General features: G+C 40.2%; 3 protein-coding genes across 4 annotated transcripts in view; 1 reads left to right on the top strand and 2 right to left on the bottom strand.

The window, feature by feature from the left end:
* Window positions 1-3920, top strand: part of LOC308300145 (cleavage and polyadenylation specificity factor subunit 3-like) — a 49470-nt gene extending 45550 nt beyond the window's left edge. Inside the window, exon 18 of the mRNA XM_080743949.1 lies at window positions 2356-3920. Coding sequence (XP_080600075.1) covers window positions 2356-2457 — 102 coding nt within the window. The 3' untranslated portion in view covers window positions 2458-3920. The remainder of the gene's footprint in view (window positions 1-2355) is intronic.
* Window positions 3921-6016: 2096 nt separating this feature from the next.
* LOC308300345 (zinc finger protein RFP-like) lies at window positions 6017-7612 on the bottom strand (the record flags this gene model as incomplete). Its single annotated transcript, XM_080744161.1, has 1 exon — window positions 6017-7612. The coding sequence occupies one exon, from the start codon at window positions 7610-7612 to the stop codon at window positions 6017-6019; it is 1596 nt and encodes a 531-aa protein (XP_080600287.1).
* A 6767-nt stretch (window positions 7613-14379) lies between these two features.
* On the bottom strand, window positions 14380-18076 carry LOC308300558 (zinc finger protein RFP-like). 2 transcript variants are annotated; one of them, XM_080744422.1, is made up of 2 exons: window positions 18050-18076; window positions 14380-16378 (listed from the first exon to the last, which is right to left on the bottom strand). In XM_080744422.1, the coding sequence occupies exon 2, from the start codon at window positions 16367-16369 to the stop codon at window positions 14759-14761; it is 1611 nt and encodes a 536-aa protein (XP_080600548.1). In that variant the 5' UTR covers window positions 16370-16378; window positions 18050-18076; the 3' UTR covers window positions 14380-14758. The 2 variants fall into 2 exon arrangements, with proteins under 2 accessions (XP_080600548.1, XP_080600547.1); XM_080744421.1 differs by having other exon boundaries at window positions 18007-18068.
* Between the last annotated feature and the right edge of the window lie 1888 nt (window positions 18077-19964).

Below are 19964 nucleotides of genomic sequence, written 5' to 3'. Positions count from 1 at the left end.
AGAGTGTGTGTGCGCCTGCCTTAGACACACGTCTAATGGGAGGTCGCAGCCCACTAATCCAACATGGGGGGATAATCTCATTTGTTCAGGGGATTAAAATGACCACAGGCTTCAGCATCAGATATCATCTCCAGTCGTTGCCAGTAGTTAAAGGAGTAGTATTATTAGTAGTAATATCTTTTTGTTTTTGTTCGCATTCTAAGACAATACTTTGATTACAATACATTTTCCGGATGGGGACACGGATGCATTTGGGTCCCCATCCGGAATCAATGGGGGTCAATTTACTACTATTACTTTTTGTCTTAGCAAAAAAAAGAAAATGCTTAGAAACCAAATGGACCCTTATGGGTCTGTAACTTAGAGTGTACAAATGGTTCTATTAGTAGCCTACACAGTACACTAGGTCAGGGGTTCCCAAACTTTTTTGTCTCAGGGCACCCCATAAATATATATATATATATATATATTTTTTTAATCCGAGGCACCCCTACATTATAATTTTCACTCCCAGCACCTTATATTTATAGCATATCGTCGTTGTCGTGTGGAAACTGTATGTCCGAAAACGTTCGTTTTGTATTTATCATCTATAAAATGTAAACTAGTGAAAAAAAGCAGTGCTTATAGATCGGCTGTTTTCACTAGTTTTGTGCGACAGTCTTGTATGATGAAGCAGGGCTTTGCTTTACCAAAAGACATACACATTTGAAACTTGGAGATACGAGGTTTCTGCCTGACAGTGACGATATTTTAGTGATTATGTTGCGAGGAAACCGTTGAGATAATAGCCATTTTGGTTAGAACTGACTGAAAATAAATGTACTTCATTATAATTTTACATAGCATATTGTGTTCATTGTTCAGGAAACAGCGCTAGTGTGTGTGGTGTTGCTTTTGATTGATTGATTGAAGACTTTATTAGAAGTTTGCATAGCAAAAGGTACAGTTTCATGACGGTACAGTTCACAGTTCAAGGTAAACTAAAAGGAGATCCTAGGAAAGCACTTGGCTTATTTACACAGGAAACCATTGAAGTATGTCATACAACATTGAATGACAGACGGATAAAACACAGTACTATGCAGTAGATATAGTAAAAAAATAGTAAATAAAATAAAATAAACGGTGACAAAAATATATACAGTAGGTAAATACAAAGAAGGGTCAGGGGAGGCTGATTAATTGAACCAATTCTGGTCAGAGTTTAATCCAGAAGCCTGCCGGAAGCTTGTGGATTACAAAAAGTGTCTAATTGGGTTGAACATGGCCCAGGGACATGCAAGCAAACATTAACATTGCTGTTTGTATATTTTTGACCCAGCGGATATGGTCACATTTCATATTAGCTTTACTGTATGTATATTTTTGACCCAGCAGATTTCATCAAACTCTCAGAAAACCCATAATAAATTAATGTAAATTAAATGTAAAGAAAAATTGAGACATTATAGTTTTAGAAATGATTGGAAAGTCAAACATTTTCTTTACATGTGTATGTAAACTTCTGACCACAACTGGGACAGCACAATGCTGCATCTGTTTCATTTTATATGTTGCTATATATTATATAGTATACAGTACTACTATATAGCAACATTATTTGTATTTATTTACATATATAACCGTTTTGATATAGATCAGCCTCAGGCCTAAAATCTCCCCCCAGACATCATTGTAGCTAAAAGAATGGAGATGGCAGCAGTGATAAGAACCAGTATTCATGAAGAAGATGATGGTGTGTTTGTAGACGGTGGAGTGAGATGGCAGCAGTGATAAATTATAATAACCGGTATTAACCCATTCAGAACAGGTACACATTATTGTGTATCATTATTTTATGCTTTAACTATTGAAAAATAGCAGATATACAAGCTTGTAGATCTGCTATTTTTGAAAAATCGTGAAAATAGAATTTTGACCCGATTCTATAAGTGTCTTTTGAATCCTTTCTATGTCAGCAATCTGGCTAGCCATCGTCAAAGAAAAGGTCCTTTTCACTTAACTGGAGCTCAGTTAGTCTGTTCTTGAGAGACTACTATGTCAGTGGTTCTCAAACCTTTTCATGTGAAGGACCCCCAAAATGACATGTATTTGGCCACGGACCCCCATGTCAAAATATGTTGTTCCAAGGACCACCCAGAAGCAAAATTTGAGTCACAATCGTTCGCTTTGAAAATATATATATTCAAAGATTTGCCCACATTTTCACGACTTTTTCAAAAATAGCAGATCTACAAGCTCGCAGCGCGGCACTCGGTGCCGCGCTGTGAGCTTGTATATCTGCTATTTTTTGCTGGTTAAAGCATTCAATAATTCTAGGCCTAAATGGTGATGATGATGGTGTGTTTGCAGACGGTGGAGTACGAGGAAGGCAGCGCTGATGACGAGTCTCTCAGGGAGATGGTGGAGTTGGCCGTGCAGCGTCTCTACGACGCCCTCAACCCCGTCATCTGATTGGACCAGACACGCCCCCTCTGGCTCCTCCTCCCGCCATCACAGCCTCATTCAGACCCGGAAACGAGAGACGGAGAGCTTTCTTCCCCCTACCTTTTCTATTTGAGCTCATAAAGACCACAATGCATCATCTCTGGTCGGGTGGAATCCTCTTTATTTCCAAAATTGTTAACTTTTGAGGATTCAAATTCAAAAGTAGCAGATCAACAAGCTTGAGCTTGATGCTTTTGCTACTTTTAATGTTTTTGTGCGACGCTGTAGTAGGGGTGGGCGATATGGTGATAATTATCTTTGAGACGATACAATGTCTCCACGATATGCCTTTTCAGAGGTATCCTATATATCGTGATACAATTGAGGGAGCCTTGTAAGAAATCCTGTTTAATCGTTAATACAGAGATTCATTGCAGAATTCAATTTAAACCTGCATTTTGGTCTAAATCAGTGGTTCTCAAACTTTAAAATGTCAAGGTTCTCCACTTAACTCTGACAGTATTAAAATGGAACCAAATGGACCCTCATTTGTATACTGTCAGAGTTACATACTTGTAAAGTTCAATTTAGACCTCCCAAAAGGAACCCAGAGAGTCTAGTTTTTGTCGAATAACTTGAAAAATAACCATAAAAAACAAAATCGTGATAAAATCATGTATCGTGATACAGCTTGGGGAAATATTGTGATATTGTCTTTTTCCATATCGCCCACCCCTACGCTGTAGTATGATCAAGTAGGGCGTTAATTTACGAAAGAAAAAACGTAGCGATTTCTGCCCCGACGGAGGAAGAAGTCTGTCCAAAAATCACCAGTTTTGGACAGACTGACTGTCAGAAGTTCGGAATGACATCAACTTGTGGTTACACATCACCTCCCTGTCAGAAGAAAAAGTTTGAATGTCGGAAAGGAGCATGTACTGGCCTTTAACCCTTGATCATACGACAGTGTCACACAAAAGTAGCAGATCTACACGCGCGAAACGCTGCGCAAAACAATGCGTTTCGAGCTTGTCGATCTGTTACTTTTGAATTTAAATCCCGAAAAGTACGAGTTTTATAGATTCGACAGATGATTGGTAGAATCTCCCTCAGGTCTTGACATGTTAAAGGTGTAGATTTGGGGATGTAAAGTGTAGGATGTGATTATAATGACATCATAATGCTTCATTAACATGTGAGTATAATGACATCATAATGCTTCATTAACATGTGAGTATAATGTGACATCATAATGCTTCATTAACATTTACACAATCTGACACACAAACCCATAAAAACATCCATTTTGTGAATCTGTTGCCTTAGGAAAACAAAGATCGGGAGTCTTTGTTTAGAACATGATTCCAAAGGAATCATTCTCGGTTGATATTGATATTTCACACCAGTTTTGTTTTTGTACTTTTCTTGTTTTCTATAAAATGAATATAATTGTTAAATGAATTCCTTTACAGTGAAATAAATATTTTTTGACTGTCCATTGTGTCTCCTCCAGGAAGTGGTTTTGTTATGTTGCGTATATTAACTATAACTCCAGTTATTATTAGAACTGTTAGTTAATATTTGTGATTGTGACTCGCTGGCTGTAAGGAAAAGCAAGTGTGTTGAAAATATAATATACATACAGAATTTCTCTGTTATATGTAACAAAACAGTCATTTAAATGTAGCATACGTGACATTTCTTTTGTTGAAATAAGTTAAATAGCTCTATATTCTTATAGTCATCACTAACAGAAGTTTCCCAGTCTCTCCAGCTCTTTAACATAAAATGTATTTTCCTCTTCATTATAGAGATGGGGAGACTCCCACTACAGCAATGATTACTATCAGAATAAAGTACAAGTACAATAAAATGGGGAATTGGAAGCAATGAAGTTTATTGGAGAGACAGATAACTGAATGATAGTATCATGTTAGTAGGCTATCATGGTCAGTGTCATCACATGGCAGGCAAACATAGCTGAATGGTTAGTGCAGTGTTTCTCAACCTTTTTTCAGCATGGGCACACTTCATGTCCCAAGAATCCATGGGCACACCAACATAATACGGGGGTGTAAATATCGTCACTGTCGGGAAGAAACCGTGTATCTCCAAGTTTCAAATTTGTACGTTTCTTCGGAAAGTAAAGCCCTGCTTCATCATACAAGGCTGTCACACAACAGTAGTGAAAACAGCAGATGCTTGTAGATCGGCTGTTTTCACTATTTTAAATCATTTTTAAAATTATAAATACAATACTGGCTTTCAAGCAGTTTCGAGGGGCACACTCCTTCTTAGGGGCACACCAAAGGTCCCCAGGCACAGTGGTTGAGAAACACTGGGTTAGTGAGCTGAAAACTGAAGAAAAAAGCTGAAAACTGAAGTTCCCCCGTGGGATAAGATAGGCTAATAATAAAGTGGCATTTACTGCATGGAGCTATATCTAAACTTTGAAATTAAACAACATAGACAGGATACATTCAAATAAAAAACTAATAAAAACCCCACATTATATTACTACAGGAGCCCTTCAATGTCCTGCCCAACCCTTTGTTAGAGAAGATTCTAGCCTATATCTTGAAAAATGTATTGGGCTCTCTCGTCTTACTTGGTTTGGGTATTGTATACATAATGACAACACTAGATGTCACGGTTAGCATTCCTACTTTGATGCAAAATAACTCTTGACATGTTCCATTATGTTCCTAATTCTTGAACATTTTCACAAGGACCTCCCAAACTTGATGAATAATTATTAGACTGCAAACATTAATTTGAAAAGGTTTCGTACCAGGGCAGGGACACACGAATTTTTGTACATAATTCTGTTTCATGTTTTGTACTGTAGCTGAGGAGACAATTAAATTAATTTTGATTACAGTGCCAAATCACAAGTTGTCTCAACACACTTAACAGTGGAGAAAAAAAGTCTTTCTTATACATACTGTAGTCTCATTTCTGAGAAGTAGTGAAAGCAGAGTTTACAGATTATAGATTGGCTATTTTTACTAGCAGGTCCTGGGGAGACAACATTTCTCTTTTGGGTCTCAAGCCAAAAATGCTACACAACCACTGCTTCAGACCACATGTTTATAAGAAGATAAAAGTAATGCAACAATAAGAATAATAGCACATAAAAAACACCATTGAATGTCATTCATTAAAGTTGATTTATTTTTGCACTACAAAGCAAGTAAAATTCAAAGAGTTTCCACGTACTATAATTGCAATTAGTTACTTCTATACTTGATAACATATGGTGCATTAAACTTTACAGTACAAAACTCTGAGAATGAAATATTGTTAATCCTTTACATTAATGAAATAGAATGTTGACCTGAACTGAACTTAAAATGCAATGGCATAAAAATAAAGCAAAGTCATTATACCAAGAAATAATGTAGACTAGATTCAAATTCCTTACAATATATTTTAACACCTTTTTCCTATTTTGGCCATGGCATTATAAGAAAACTTCAACTAATAACAAAAAAAAAATGTTTTATCCAAATTGCTTTCTCCATAGAATGCATCTGTAAGAATGACACATCGTCTTAATTGAAAACTAATTGAAGATTAAATTAGTCTAATCTGTGTGACTGACAGGAGAGATGATCAGAGGAGCAGAGTTTGTACCTCCATCGTTAGATAATGGATTCATGATTGGATAGAGTTTGTCAGTGAAGGTGCAGCCAGAGAAAGAGTACAGATGAACTCTGGCCTCCACATCATAAAAGGAGACCAGACATTCCTCATAATCCACAAAAACACCCAACTTCTGGAGCTTCTCTAGGACAGGAGGGTCAGTAAGAGCCCTGTACTCATTTCCAATCCTCAACTCTATAGACCAGTATCCCCTGTTGGGACTCTGCATGGTTGATTTGTTGATGGACTCTCTGGCCACTCCTACACCCCAACTAGTCTTCCCTTTAACCTGAACCTCATAGTAAAACCTTCCTGAGGAGAAGCTCTGTTTTCCTAAGACACGTGTAATTTCAGAGAATCTCTCTTTGTTGTTTGGGAGATTCTTCCTCAAATCTCCATGACTCACTTGTTTTCCATCCTCAGACAGGATGAGATTGGGATGTGCTGCATCAGGGTCCAGAGTCACATCCACTGCATATTGCTGGACCATTCTCAGCTCAGCATCACACAGCTTCTTCTCCATCTCCTGAATGAGTGTCTTCAGAGCTGTCTTCACAGTCCCTACAAATGAATACTGATGGACATTGACCTTGGTGGGTGGAGAGGTGTTGATGTCTGGGTAGTTCTGGAGGAAGTGGAGGTGGTCTCCAGTGTGTGAGAGCTGCTTCAGCTCAGAGCTTCTCTTCTTTAACTCAGTGATTTCTTGTTGCAGATCGTTAATGAAGCCTTCAGCCTGTTTCTCTGTCGTTTTCTGCTTCTCTTCAATCACATCAATGAGCTCAGCCTGGCTTCTCTGAATACAGCTGATCAGTGCAGTGAAGACCTGCACACTGTCTGCAGTCTGTCTGTCTGCATCTTTCTTACTGAGCTGTACTGAGTGTGTGACCTCCTGAATCTTCTCTTGTCTCTCCTGGATCATCTGCTTAACATCAGCCTCCGTCTTTCCCAGCTCAGCCTTCTTCCCTTCATATGCCTCTTTCAGAGAAACGATTTGATGTAACTTGTGGTCTGACTTAATGCACATCTGACAAACACACTTGTTGTCGGTCTTACAGAACAGCTCCAGAGGTTTTTCATGTTTTTTACAAAGAAAGTTTTCCAGGTTCTTTACAGGGTCGATTAGTTTGTGTCGTTTTAATGCTGTGACTCTCAGATGAGGCTCCAGGTGAGTCTCACAGTAGGAGACCAGACACACCAGACAGGACTTCAAGGCTTTGAGCTTGGTCTCAGTACAGACGTCACAGGAGACTTCATCTAGTTCAGCAGGTTCTTGGTTTGTGCTGGGAGTTTTGTTCAGCTGCTTGGATTTCCTGAACTGATCAGCCATCTCAGAAATGAAAGTATTGACAAGGACGTCTGGTCTCTTGCAGAAGATTGTTTGACACAGTGGACACTGACACACATCACTGGTGTCCCAGTAATGTGTGATGCAGGTTTTGCAGTAGTTGTGTCCACATGGAGTGGTGACAGGATCAGTGAACACATCCAGACAGATAGAACACAGGAACTGCTCTTCAGACAGGAGAATGCTGGCCATGTCTACACAAAATGAAAATAGATAAAAGGATGAATAACTTCTCACAGCTAAATAGTAATGTATCTAATTGGGAATAGAGCATTAAAAAAAAAAATAATAATGTTGATAATGATATACTACAGGCTACTGTACTTCCTGGAAACCTAGCTCTGGTACATCGCGTCACCTCCAGTGACGCTCTGACAGACCTGTCAGCAAATGAATAGACCGCGTTTTCTCAGCCCCTACGAGCACTCAACTTGAGTCAAAATAAACAAAACTACTTCACTACTCACCAAACCAAAGGTAGTTTTGCGTTGTTGAAAGTCTATTCTCCACGGTGGTGAGCCCCTCAGCACCCCACCTACTCTGTAAAATACATTATTTTTGTCATGAAATAAAACGCACCCACCTCGAGCCACCCAGCGGCCACCGCAGATACATGGTTCACAACCCGGAAATAAGCGGCGGTCGAGTTGGATATGCACTTTATTTCATGCCAAAAATAGTGTATTTTGCAGATTGGGTGGGGTGCTGAGGGGATCACCACCGTGGAGAATAGACTTTCAACAACACAAAACTACCTTTGGTTTGGTGAGTAGTGAAGTAGTTTTGTTTATTTTGACTCAAGTTGAGCGTTCTTAGGGGCTGAGAAAACGCGGTCTATTCATTTGCCGACGGGTCTGTCAGAGCACTGGAGGTGACGTGACCAGAGCTATGGAAACCCTAGCCCCATATAGGGTGTGCGTGTGCCAAATGTAGTTTTAAGAGCGGCCATTTCTTGGGTCAACACAGCCTTACACAGGTGTTCTGATTGGAGTAAAGCATTAGTTCTATGCATTCAAACAATTGAAACACCTGTGTTTTTACCCAAAAGATGGCCGCTAAGGACTACAATTGCGTCACCGCTGCATACTGTTGTGCTCCGAGACGAGGTCCTATAAAGATTTCCCCGTGGGCGGGGGAACGCCTCCAACGTTTAGGTAGAAAACACTTTTCCCGAAATTGCATCCACAAAGTAAAGGTAGTTCCGAGCTCCCAGACTGTGATAACCTAACAAGGGTCCATAAAACATGAACTAGGGCACGAAACAACCCCTTAAAATCGCTAGTTTTGTCAGCCGGTCTAAAGGATGTCCATAATTACAACACCAGAGGCAGCGCCACAGATCACTTTCAACCCAGAGTCAAAACCAACAAAGGGTCAAACTCTTTTTTCTGCTATACCACCAAAATGTGGAAAGCCTTACCGAAGGCCACAAAGGAGTGTGGATCACTAGCATCCTTTAAAATTGCCCTGAAAAACCACTTACAGGCAGCAGCCATTCGCAACTGGTAAAAAAAAAAGAACCTAGCCCAACCCTACCCTCCCCTGCCCCTTCTTTGTACTGTTTGTTTAGACTTACTGTCTTCTATTTTGTTTTTCTTTGCATATCTACTGCATAGTACTGTTCTATTTGTCTGTCATTCAATGTTATATGAGATACTTCAATGGTTTCCAGTGGAAATAAGCTTAGTCTTTTCATGGATCTCCTTTTAGTAGACCTTGTACCAGTGAACTGTACCGTCATGAAACTGTACCTTTTCCTATGCAAACTTCTAATAAAGTCTTCAATCAATCAATGTTTACAAGCCTGGAAGACAGTTGCAGCCGGAATGGCAGCATTAGCGCCTCCTCTGGTCGAACGTAGCCCCATATAGACCTTCAACCGTCGCTGCATACTGTCACAGTATGCAACATTCGGGAGCTCGGAACTACGTCAACTACCTTTACTTTGTGGATACAATTTCGGGAAAAGTGTTTTCTACTAAACGCTGGAGGCGTTCTCCCCCTCCACGGGGAAATCTTCTCGGGGCACAACAATATGCAGCGACGGGTGAGGTTCTATATGGGGCTATGGAAACCCTACAACCAAAACATTAGACTGGGGAATTTCTAGATACAGACAGTTGCAACTTAATTCCCAGTTACTGAATATTAAGCCCTTATCTGCTGTAGCCTACTCACCTTTTCACTGTGTTCCTAAAAGCTGTGTTTGATTAATGTATTTGTAGCCTAGAGCTTGTTGTGAGCGCTGCCTTCGTTTCACAGTTTAACTTTCATTTCACTAGATATGCGTCACTGAGAAACTCCTCCTTGTACTGTAGTTAGTTGTTAACCCTTCACATCCTCCACTAGTCTCTGACTGTCTGTCTCATTCCACTCTCCTATTTGAATTGTTCTCTACCACTTCACTGGCCCATTACTTTTGTCTTGGATAGAGTTCAGTCTGTTTCCCCTCGCTGATTGCCCTGAGTGGACTCACCCGTGGGTGTCAGCTGAGCCTGGTCTGTTGAATGATGAGACCTAGGCTATACTCTAGTCTAGGCCAGCCAGGGGTCTTCAACGTTTTCAGGCCAAGGACCCCTCAGCTGAGAGAGAGATGAAGCAGGGATAGTCAAGCGGCCCCAAGTCAATTTATTGATAGAATCGTTCACTTTGTGATAGGCTACAAGCAACACATTTGGCATGAACAATGCCTAGGCTAGGACCTACTTGTTCAGAAAGCAAGTTAGCCACTCAATTAAAAACAAATTGGGTTGGGGTCCCATTGACTTTCTATACAGTAAAAGAATACAAATCCGCTTCAAATAGCATGTGAGGGGTCAAACTAGGGGTTTTTCATGGTGCTGAATCCATTGTAAGCATGTGCTTTGCACAAAAAACATTCATCGGGCTAGAAAAGGCTACCACAAACTATGGTTTAGTCATGAGTCATCACTTTTCACCGTGGTTTTCACGCTTTCGTGGGGGCCTTTCTAGCCCAAGGAATGTTTTTCGTGCAAAACAAACGCTTGCATTGGATTCAGGCTCATGAAAAACCCCTAGTTTGACCCCTCACTTGCTACTTAAAGCAGATTTATTTTGTTGTATTATTTTACTGTATAGAAAGTCAATGGGACCCCAACCCTATTTGTTTTTAATTGAGTGGCTAACTTGCTTTTCGGAAAAAGTAGGTCCAGAGGAAACTTTGTGCAAAATTTGGCACTTGTATCACAAAGTGAACGATTATATCACGAAGCCGCCTGGCTAGGACCCCCAGATTCCATATAGATTTATTGTTTGACAGCACAATCATCAGTGTATTTTAATTGTATTCATGTCAATTTGTGGTTCCACATATTTAACCACTTGAACCGTCAATACTTAATAAACTTGACCTTTCACTCTGTACTTAGTCTGCTCTTTTTCCCCTCTACACCAAACCTCTTTGCAAAAAATAGCCGATCTATGCGAGGCGAGGTGAGCTTGTAGATCTGCTATTTTTGGCTAAAGGTTCTCAGAATATGGACGTTAGGGTTCAAGTGGTAATATAAAAAATAGTCCAGGCGTTTCGGGCAGTATTTTGATGTAATCGTGCACTTTATGAAAGAAGCATGAAATTTGGCACACAGTTAGAACATGCCATATGGAAAAATTTTGGCTTTGGGGCATCGCAGATTTGTCTAAAGTTGGGCTCTCATAGACTTTACTATAGAGTGAAATAATACAAAAAATACATATGCTTTAAAGGTGATACACCATGAAATTTCACTTTTCCTATTTTAAAACCTTTTTTTGGGGTACCACTAGCACCTTATATCCTCACAAAGTCCGTTGTGTCTTTCTCTGGTTTTGAGAAGGCGAAGGTTAAAAGTATCCCACGGGTTCTCAAAACAGGCTATCCAGATTTGCTGCCGATTGTGACGTCATCTGCCGATTGTGACGTCATCATCAAAAAAGAAATAAAAACTTATTTTTTGGGGTGGGGGGGGGGGGGGGTGGCGCAGTTCAGGCCAAAGGTGGTACTGCAGCTGAAATGCTGTATATCTGCTATTTTTCACCTGTTAAAGCGTTCAATAATTCTAGGCCTAAATGGTGATGATGATGGTGTGTTTGCAGACGGTGGAGTACGAGGAAGGCAGTGCTGATGACGAGTCTCTCAGGGAGATGGTGGAGGTGGCCGTGCAGCGTCTCTACGACGCCCTCAACCCCGTCATCTGATTGGACCAGACACGCCCCCCTCTGGCTCCTCCTCCCGCCATCACAGCCTCATTCAGACCCGGAAACGAGAGACGGAGAGCTTTCTTCCCCTACCTTTTCTATTTGAGCTCATAAAGACCACAATGCATCATCTCTGGTCGGGTGGAATCCTCTTTATTTCCAAAATTGTTAACTTTTGAGGATTCAAATTCAAAAGTAGCAGATCAACAAGCTCGAGCGTGATACTTTTGCTACTTTTAATGTTTTTGTGCGACGCTGTAGTAGGGGTGGGCGATATGGTGATAATTATCTTTGAGACGATACAATGTCTCCACGATATGCCTTTTCAGAGGTATCCTATATATCGTGATACAATTGAGGGAGCCTTGTAAGAAATCCTGTTTAATCGTTAATACAGAGATTCATTGCAGAATTCAATTTAAACCTGCATTTTGGTCTAAATCAGTGGTTCTCAAACTTTAAAATGTCAAGGTTCTCCACTTAACTCTGACAGCATTAAAATGGAACCAAATGGACCCTCATTTGTATACTGTCAGAGTTACATACTTGTAAAGTTCAATTTAGACCTCCCAAAAGGAACCCAGAGAGTCTAGTTTTTGTCGAATAACTTGAAAAATAACCATAAAAAACAAAATCGTGATAAAATCATGTATCGTGATACAGCTTGGGGAAATATTGTGATATTGTCTTTTTCCATATCGCCCACCCCTACGCTGTAGTATGATCAAGTAGGGCGTTAATTTACGAAAGAAAAAACGTAGCGATTTCTGCCCCGACGGAGGAAGAAGTCTGTCCAAAAATCACCAGTTTTGGACAGACTGACTGTCAGAAGTTCGGAATGACATCAACTTGTGGTTACACATCACCTCCCTGTCAGAAGAAAAAGTTTGAATGTCGGAAAGGAGCATGTACTGGCCTTTAACCCTTGATCATACGACAGTGTCACACAAAAGTAGCAGATCTACACGCGCGAAACGCTGCCCAAAACAATGCGTTTCGAGCTTGTCGATCTGTTACTTTTGAATTTAAATCCCGAAAAGTACGAGTTTTATAGATTCGACAGATGATTGGTAGAATCTCCCTCAGGTCTTGACATGTTAAAGGTGTAGATTTGGGGATGTAAAGTGTAGGATGTGAGTATAATGACATCATAATGCTTCATTAACATGTGAGTATAATGACATCATAATGCTTCATTAACATGTGAGTATAATGTGACATCATAATGCTTCATTAACATTTACACAATCTGACACACAAACCCATAAAAACATCCATTTTGTGAATCTGTTGCCTCAGGAAAACAAAGATCGGGAGTCTTTGTTTAGAACATGATTCCAAAGGAATCATTCTCGGTTGATATTGATATTTCACACCAGTTTTGTTTTTGTACTTTTCTTGTTTTCTATAAACTATAATTGTTAAATGAATTCCTTTACAGTGAAATAAATATTATTTGACGGTCCATTGTGTCTCCTCCAGTGGTTTTGTAATGTTGCGTATATTAACTATAACTAAGTTATTATTAGAACTGTTAATATTTGTGATTGTGACTAGCTGGCTGTAAGGAAAAGCAAGTGTTGAACATATAATATACACACAGACTGAATGTCTCTGTTATATTAAACAGAACAGCCATTTAAATGTAGGGTACATGACTTTTCTTTTTTTTTTCTTTTTTTTCTTTCTTCAGAAAATGTATTGTCCTCTTCATTATAGAGCTGAAGAGATGGGGAGACCCCTGTTAGTGAACACTATAGCAATGATTACTATCAGAATAAAGTACAAGTACAATTAAATGGGGAATTGGAAGCAATGAAGTTTATTGGGGAGAGTGAATGATAGTATCATGTCAGTAGGCTATCATGTATTGTATCATGGTCAGTGTCATGACATGGGGGCAGACATAGATGAATGGTTAGTGAGCCTAGCCCAGTGTTTCTCAACCACTGTGCCTGGGGACCTTTGGTGTGCCCCTGAGAAGGGTCAAGTGTGCCCCTTGAAAATGCTTGAAAGCTAGTATTGTATTTATCATTTTAAAAATGATTTAAACAACATAGACAGGATACATTCAAATAAAAAAATTATAAAAAACCCACATATTACTACTACAGGAGCCCTTCAATGTCCTGCCCAAACGTTTGTTAGAGAAGATTCTAGCCTATATCTTGAAAAATGTATTGGGCTCTGTCTTACTTGGTTTGGGATTGTATACATAATGACAACACTAGATGTCACTGTTAACATTCCTACTTTGATGCAAAATAACTCTTGACATGTTCCATTATGTTCCTAATTCTTGAACATTTTCACAAGGACCTCCCAAACTTGATGCATAATTAGACCGCAAACATTCATTTGAAAATATTTCGTACCAGGGCAGGGACACACGTTGTTTAATGTTTTGTTAAATTTTTGTACATAATTCAGTTTCATGTTTTATACTGTAGCTGAGGAGACAATTAAATTAATTTTGATTACAGTGCCAAATCACAACAAGTTGTCTCGACACACTTAACATAACAGTGGAGAGAAAAGTCTTTCTTATACATAGTCTCATTTCTGAGAAGTAGTGAAAGCGGAGCTTACAGATTATAGATTGGCTATTTTTACTTGTAGGTCCTTGGGAGACAACATTTCTCTTTTGGGTCTCAAGCCAAAAATGTTACACAACCACTAAATTCAGACCACTTTTTTATAAGAAGATAAAAGCAATACAACACTAAGAATGATGGCAGATAAAAAACACAATTGAATGTCATTCATTAAAGTTGATTTATGTTTGCACTACAAAGTGAGTAAAATTCAAAGAGTTCACAGCCATTTCCACATAATTGCAATTAGTTATTAGTTACTTCTATACTTGATAACGTACGGTGCATTAAACTTTAAAGTACAAAACTCTGAGAATGAAATATTGTTATTCCTGCACATTAATGAAATAGAATGTTGACCTGAACTGAACTTAAAATGCAATGGCATAAAAATAATTAAGTCATTGTACCAAGAAATAAATGTAGACTAGACTAAAAAAAAAAGAAAGAAAGAGAAAAACATGTTTTATCCAAATTGCTTTCTCCATAGAATGCATCTGTAAGAATGACACATTGTCTTAATTGAAAACTAACTGAAGATTAAATTAGTCTAATCTGTGTGATTGACAGGAGAGATGATCAGAGGAGCAGAGTTTGTACCTCCAAAAATGTTAGAACCTGGATTCATGATTGGATGGAGTTTGTCAGTGAAGGTGCAGCCAGTGAAAGAGTAGAGATGAACTCTGGTCTCCACATCATAAAAGGAGACCAGACCCTCCTCATAATCCACAAACACTCCCACTGTCTGGACCTTCTCTGTTACAGGGAGGAGGACTGAAGAGCCAGCATTAGCCCTGTACTCATTTCCATTCCTCAAATGCATAGACCAGTAACTGTTGTTGGCTTGTTGTTTCCTGTTGATGGACTCTCTGGCAACTCCTACAGTCCAATATGTCTTCCCTTTAACCTGAACCTCATAGTAAAACCTTCCTGAGGAGAAGCTTTGTTTTCCTAAGACACGTCTATGTTCAGAGAATCTCTCTTTGTTGTTTGGGAGATTCTTCTTTATGTTTCCATCACTCACTTGTTTTCCATCCTCAGACAGGATGAGATTGGGATGTGCTGTATCAGGGTCCAGAGTCACATCCACTGCATATTGCTGGACCATTCTCAGCTCAGCTTCACGCAGCTCCTTCTCCATCTCCTGACTGAGTGTCTTCAGAGCTGTCTTCACAGTCCCTACAAATGAAAACTGATGGATATTGACCTCGGTGGGTGGAGAGGTGTTGATGTCTGGGAAGTTCTGGAGGAAGTGGAGGTGGTCTTCAGTGTGTGAGAGCTGCTTCAGCTCAGAGCTTCTCTTCTTTAACTCAGTGATTTCTTGTTGCAGATCGTTAATGAAGCCTTCAGCCTGTTTCTCTGTCGTTTTCTGCTTCTCTTCAATCACATCAATGAGCTCAGCCTGGCTTCTCTGAATACAGCTGATCAGTGCAGTGAAGACCTGCACACTGTCTGCAGTCTGTCTGTCTGCATCTTTCTTACTGAGCTGTACTGAGTGTGTGACCTCCTGAATCTTCTCTCGTCTCTCCTGGATCATCTGCTTAACATCAGCCTCTGTCGTTCCCAGCTCAGCCTTCTTTCCTTCATATGCCTCTTTCAGAGATATAATCTGATGTAACTTGTGGTCTGACTTAATGCACATCTGACAAACACACTTGTTGTCAGTCTTACAGAACATCTCCAGAGGTTTTTCGTGTTTCTTACAAATAAAGTCTTCCAGGTTCTTTACAGGGTCGATTAGTTTGTGTCGTTGTAATGCTGTGACTCTCAGATGAGGCTCCAGGTGAGTCTCACAGTAAGAGACTAGACACACCAGACATGACTTCAAGGCTTTGAGCTTGGTCTCAGTACAGACGTCACAGGAGACTTCATCTGGTTCAGCAGGTTCTGGGTTTGAGCTGGAAGTGTCTTTACGCAGCTTTGACTTCCTGAACTGATCAGCCATCTCTGAAAGAACTTTATTAACAGAGAACTTTGGTCTCTTATCGAAGGTTTCGTTGCATAGTGGACACTGACACACATCACTGGTGTCCCAGTAATGTGTGATGCAGGTTTTGCAGTAGTTGTGTCCACATGGAGTGGTGACTGGATCAGTGAACACATCCAGACAGATAGAACACAGGAACTGCTCTTCAGACAGGAGAATGCTGGCAGAGGCCATGTCTACACACTGGAAATAAATAAAAAGAACAATAACTAACGATACTACATGCACCTAAAGTGAGTTTGAAAACATGACCAACGACAAAAAACTCCCATGCATACTGGGAAACATATAACATGTGAACACAGCAGCAGCAAGATGTGTGAACTGTTGCAATAAAAGAAGGCTTGAGAATGGAATACAACCACCCTAAGGACTGCAAACCATTGATTGACATCTAGACCTACTGCACATACAGTATAAGAGCTGCTATCTTTAACATTTTAAATCTGAGGCTTTTTTGTATACAACTGAAGTCATATTGAGGAGAGAGGGTATAAAAGCTTTATACCCTGTATATACTGTTAGGCCTATACAGGGACATACTGGGCCCCTGATTCAGCCCAGGAAAAAGAGTTGGAGAGGCCCTCATTGCGCGCTATAGAGAGAGATCTCTCTCTATAGCGCTGCTGGTACTCAAAGATTTGCCATTTCAGATCATGACAAGTGACAAGCCAGTGGGCCAATTACATGAGTTATATTTCGTCGTTGTCGGGTGGAAACCTTGCATGTCCAAAACCGTTTGTTTTGTATTTGTCATTTATTTTTAAAATGATTTAAACTAATGAAAACAGCCGATCTACAAGCACACAACACCTCGCACCGCGAGGCGTTGTGTGCTTGTAGATCGGCTGTTTTCACTACTTTTGTGCGATGGCCTTGTATGATGAAGCAGGGCTTTACTTTGCGAAAAAATGTACAAATTTGAAACTTGGAGATACAAGGTTTCTGCCCGACAGTGACGATTTACTTTGTTGGCCGCCTAGCCCCCAAAATGGAACGAAGGCCGACATTTGATTTTTTTCCTAATGGCCGGCCGGTCCAGGCCGGGAATGAACCGGCCGTTTGGGAGTTTTCCCGCTTTTCCCAATGGCCAGCACGTCCCAGGGCCTATACTGTATACAGTATAAGACACAATGTGACATACTGTTGGCCAAACTGTCAAATATTAATTAAGCAAGAGGCGAACATTGTGAAAATAGCAGATCTACATGCTCACAACGCCTCGCAACGCGAGGCGTTGTGAGCATGTAGATCGGAGCTACAGCTACAGCTCAGAGCTCAGAGTAAACAGTACAGCTACAGCTCACAGCTCAGAGTAAACAGAGCTACAGCTCTGTTTACAATGCTGTACCCCCTCCAACTGTATATATTTCCCCCATTTTCAACAGTTTTTATTATATTTTGACACTCTTTGGCAATGTAAACTAATGTTTTCTCATACCAATAAAGCTCCTTTCAATTGAATTGAACTGAATTGCTACTGTACTTCCTGGAAACCATACAAACTGTAACATTAATACACCAAACTTTATGCACATGCACAGCTGAGGATGCTTTTTTTCATTCTCTTTGCTCTTTTTCCTTTTGCACTCTCTTTCTTCCCAAGTCATTATTAGGCAACTTTCTTTTTCTTCTGTTGTTCTGCTTTATTTTATATACCACTGCATTGTCTGTAAGGAAGCCGAAAAAGAATAAGTTTTACTCTTATGTACCTGTACAAAAGACGTAACAATAAAGTACAACCTTGAACCTTGAACCTTAAATTGAGGACTGTCAAGGAAAGTGAAAATAGGATAAGATCATGGTTTTACCTTAACAGTTACTGAATATTAAGTCCTGATCCGCTGTACTCACCTTTTCACTATGATTGTAAAGTCGTGTTGTGAGTGAATGTAGGCTATTGTAGAGCTTGTTGTGAGCACTGCCTCAGTCCACAGTTCAACTTTCATTTCACTAGATTTGCGTCACTGCAGGGAAACTCCTCCTTGTACTGTAGTTGTTAACCCTTCACATCCTCCACTAGTCTCTGTCTCTCTCTTTCTCATTCCATCTCTCTCCTCATCCTCTTGCTCTCTACCATGTTAGCACAGGAAGAGAGGAATAAGCTTTGTCATATGAGCTCAGCTGTCACACTGCTGTGGCTGTATTCTACTTGTGAGTGTCATACTGTACATTGCTGAGATGTCAGTCAAAATGTATACTTCACTCCTTGTAAAAGTTAATTATTCACTGGATTCATTTTCGTGCTGTGACCAGGTTCAAAGGTGCAGATTAAAACATATTAAATGAGACAGATAACTGAATGATAGTATCATGTTAGTAGGCTATCATGTATCATGGTCAGTGTCATCACATGGCAGGCAAACATAGCTGAATGGTTAGTGCAGTGTTTCTCAACCTTTTTTCTGCATGGACACACTTTTCATGTCCCAAGAATCCATGGGCACACCAACATAATACGGGGGTATAATTTGTACGTTTCTTCGGAAAGTAAAGCCCTGCTTCATCATACAAGGCTGTCACACAACAGTAGTGAAAACAGCAGATCTACAAGCACAGGCGTTGTGTGCTTGTAGATCGGCTGTTTTCACTAGTTTAAATCCATCCATCCATCCATCTTCAACCGCTTATCCGGAATCGGGTCGCGGGGGTAACAGCTCCAACTGAGACTTCCAGATTTCCTTATCCTGCGCAACTTCCTCCACTCCCTCTGGGAGTATACCAAGGCGTTCCCTGGCCAGTCTGGAGATATAATCCTTCCATCTGGTCTTAGGTCTGCCACGGGGTCTCCTCCCAGTGGGACGTGCATCGAGGACCTTCCTAGGAAGGCGCTCGGTGGGCATCCGCACTAGATGCCCGAACCACCTAAGCTGACATTTTTAAAATTATAAATACAATACTGGCTTTCAAGCAGTTTCAAGGGGCACACTTGACCCTTCTTAGGGGCACACCAAAGGTCCCCAGGCACAGTGGTTGAGAAACACTGGGTTAGTGAGCCTACCCTCGCACAGCTAAACTATCCAACCATGTTAATACTCACGCAGTTAACTGCAGTGTGTGATATAGTATGGCTACACCAGGCTATAGTGAGCCCGCCTAGGACTCCGGAGCTCCCAGGTACGATCCCAGCATTGTGTCGAAGTGTCCCTGAGTAAGACACCTAACCCTTAACTGCACCCCCCCAAGTGCTACTCTGTGGGTGGCACTCAGCTGGGCTAAGCTGAAAAATGAAGTTCCCTTGTGGAATAAGATAGGCTAATAATAAAGTAGCATTTACAGCGTGGAGCTAATCTAAACTTTGATATTAAACAACATAGACAGGATACATTCAAATAAAAAACTAATAAAAACCCCACATTATATTACTACAGGAGCCCTTCAATGTCCTGCCCAACCGTTTGTTAGAGAAGATTCTAGCCTATATCTTGAAAAATGTATTGGGCTCTCATCTTACTTGGTTTGGGATTGTATACATAATGACAACACTAGATGTCACTGTTAGCATTCCTACTTTGATGCAAAATAACTCTTGACATGTTCCATTATGTTCCTAATTCTTGAACATTTTCACAAGGACCTCCCAAACTTGATGCATAATTAGACCGCAAACATAAATTTGAAAATATTTCGTACCAGGGCAGGGACACACACGTTGTTTAATTTTTTTTAAAATTTTGTACATAATTCTGTTTCATGTTTTGTACTGTAGCTGAGGAGACAATTAAATTAATTTTGATTACAGTGCCAAATCACAACAAGTTCCACTGTT

This window comes from Nannobrachium achirus (genome assembly GCF_963921795.1).
Source record: "Nannobrachium achirus genome assembly, chromosome: 16".
Lineage (NCBI taxonomy): Eukaryota > Metazoa > Chordata > Actinopteri > Myctophiformes > Myctophidae > Nannobrachium > Nannobrachium achirus.
This window is presented reverse-complemented; position numbering and strand designations above follow the sequence as displayed.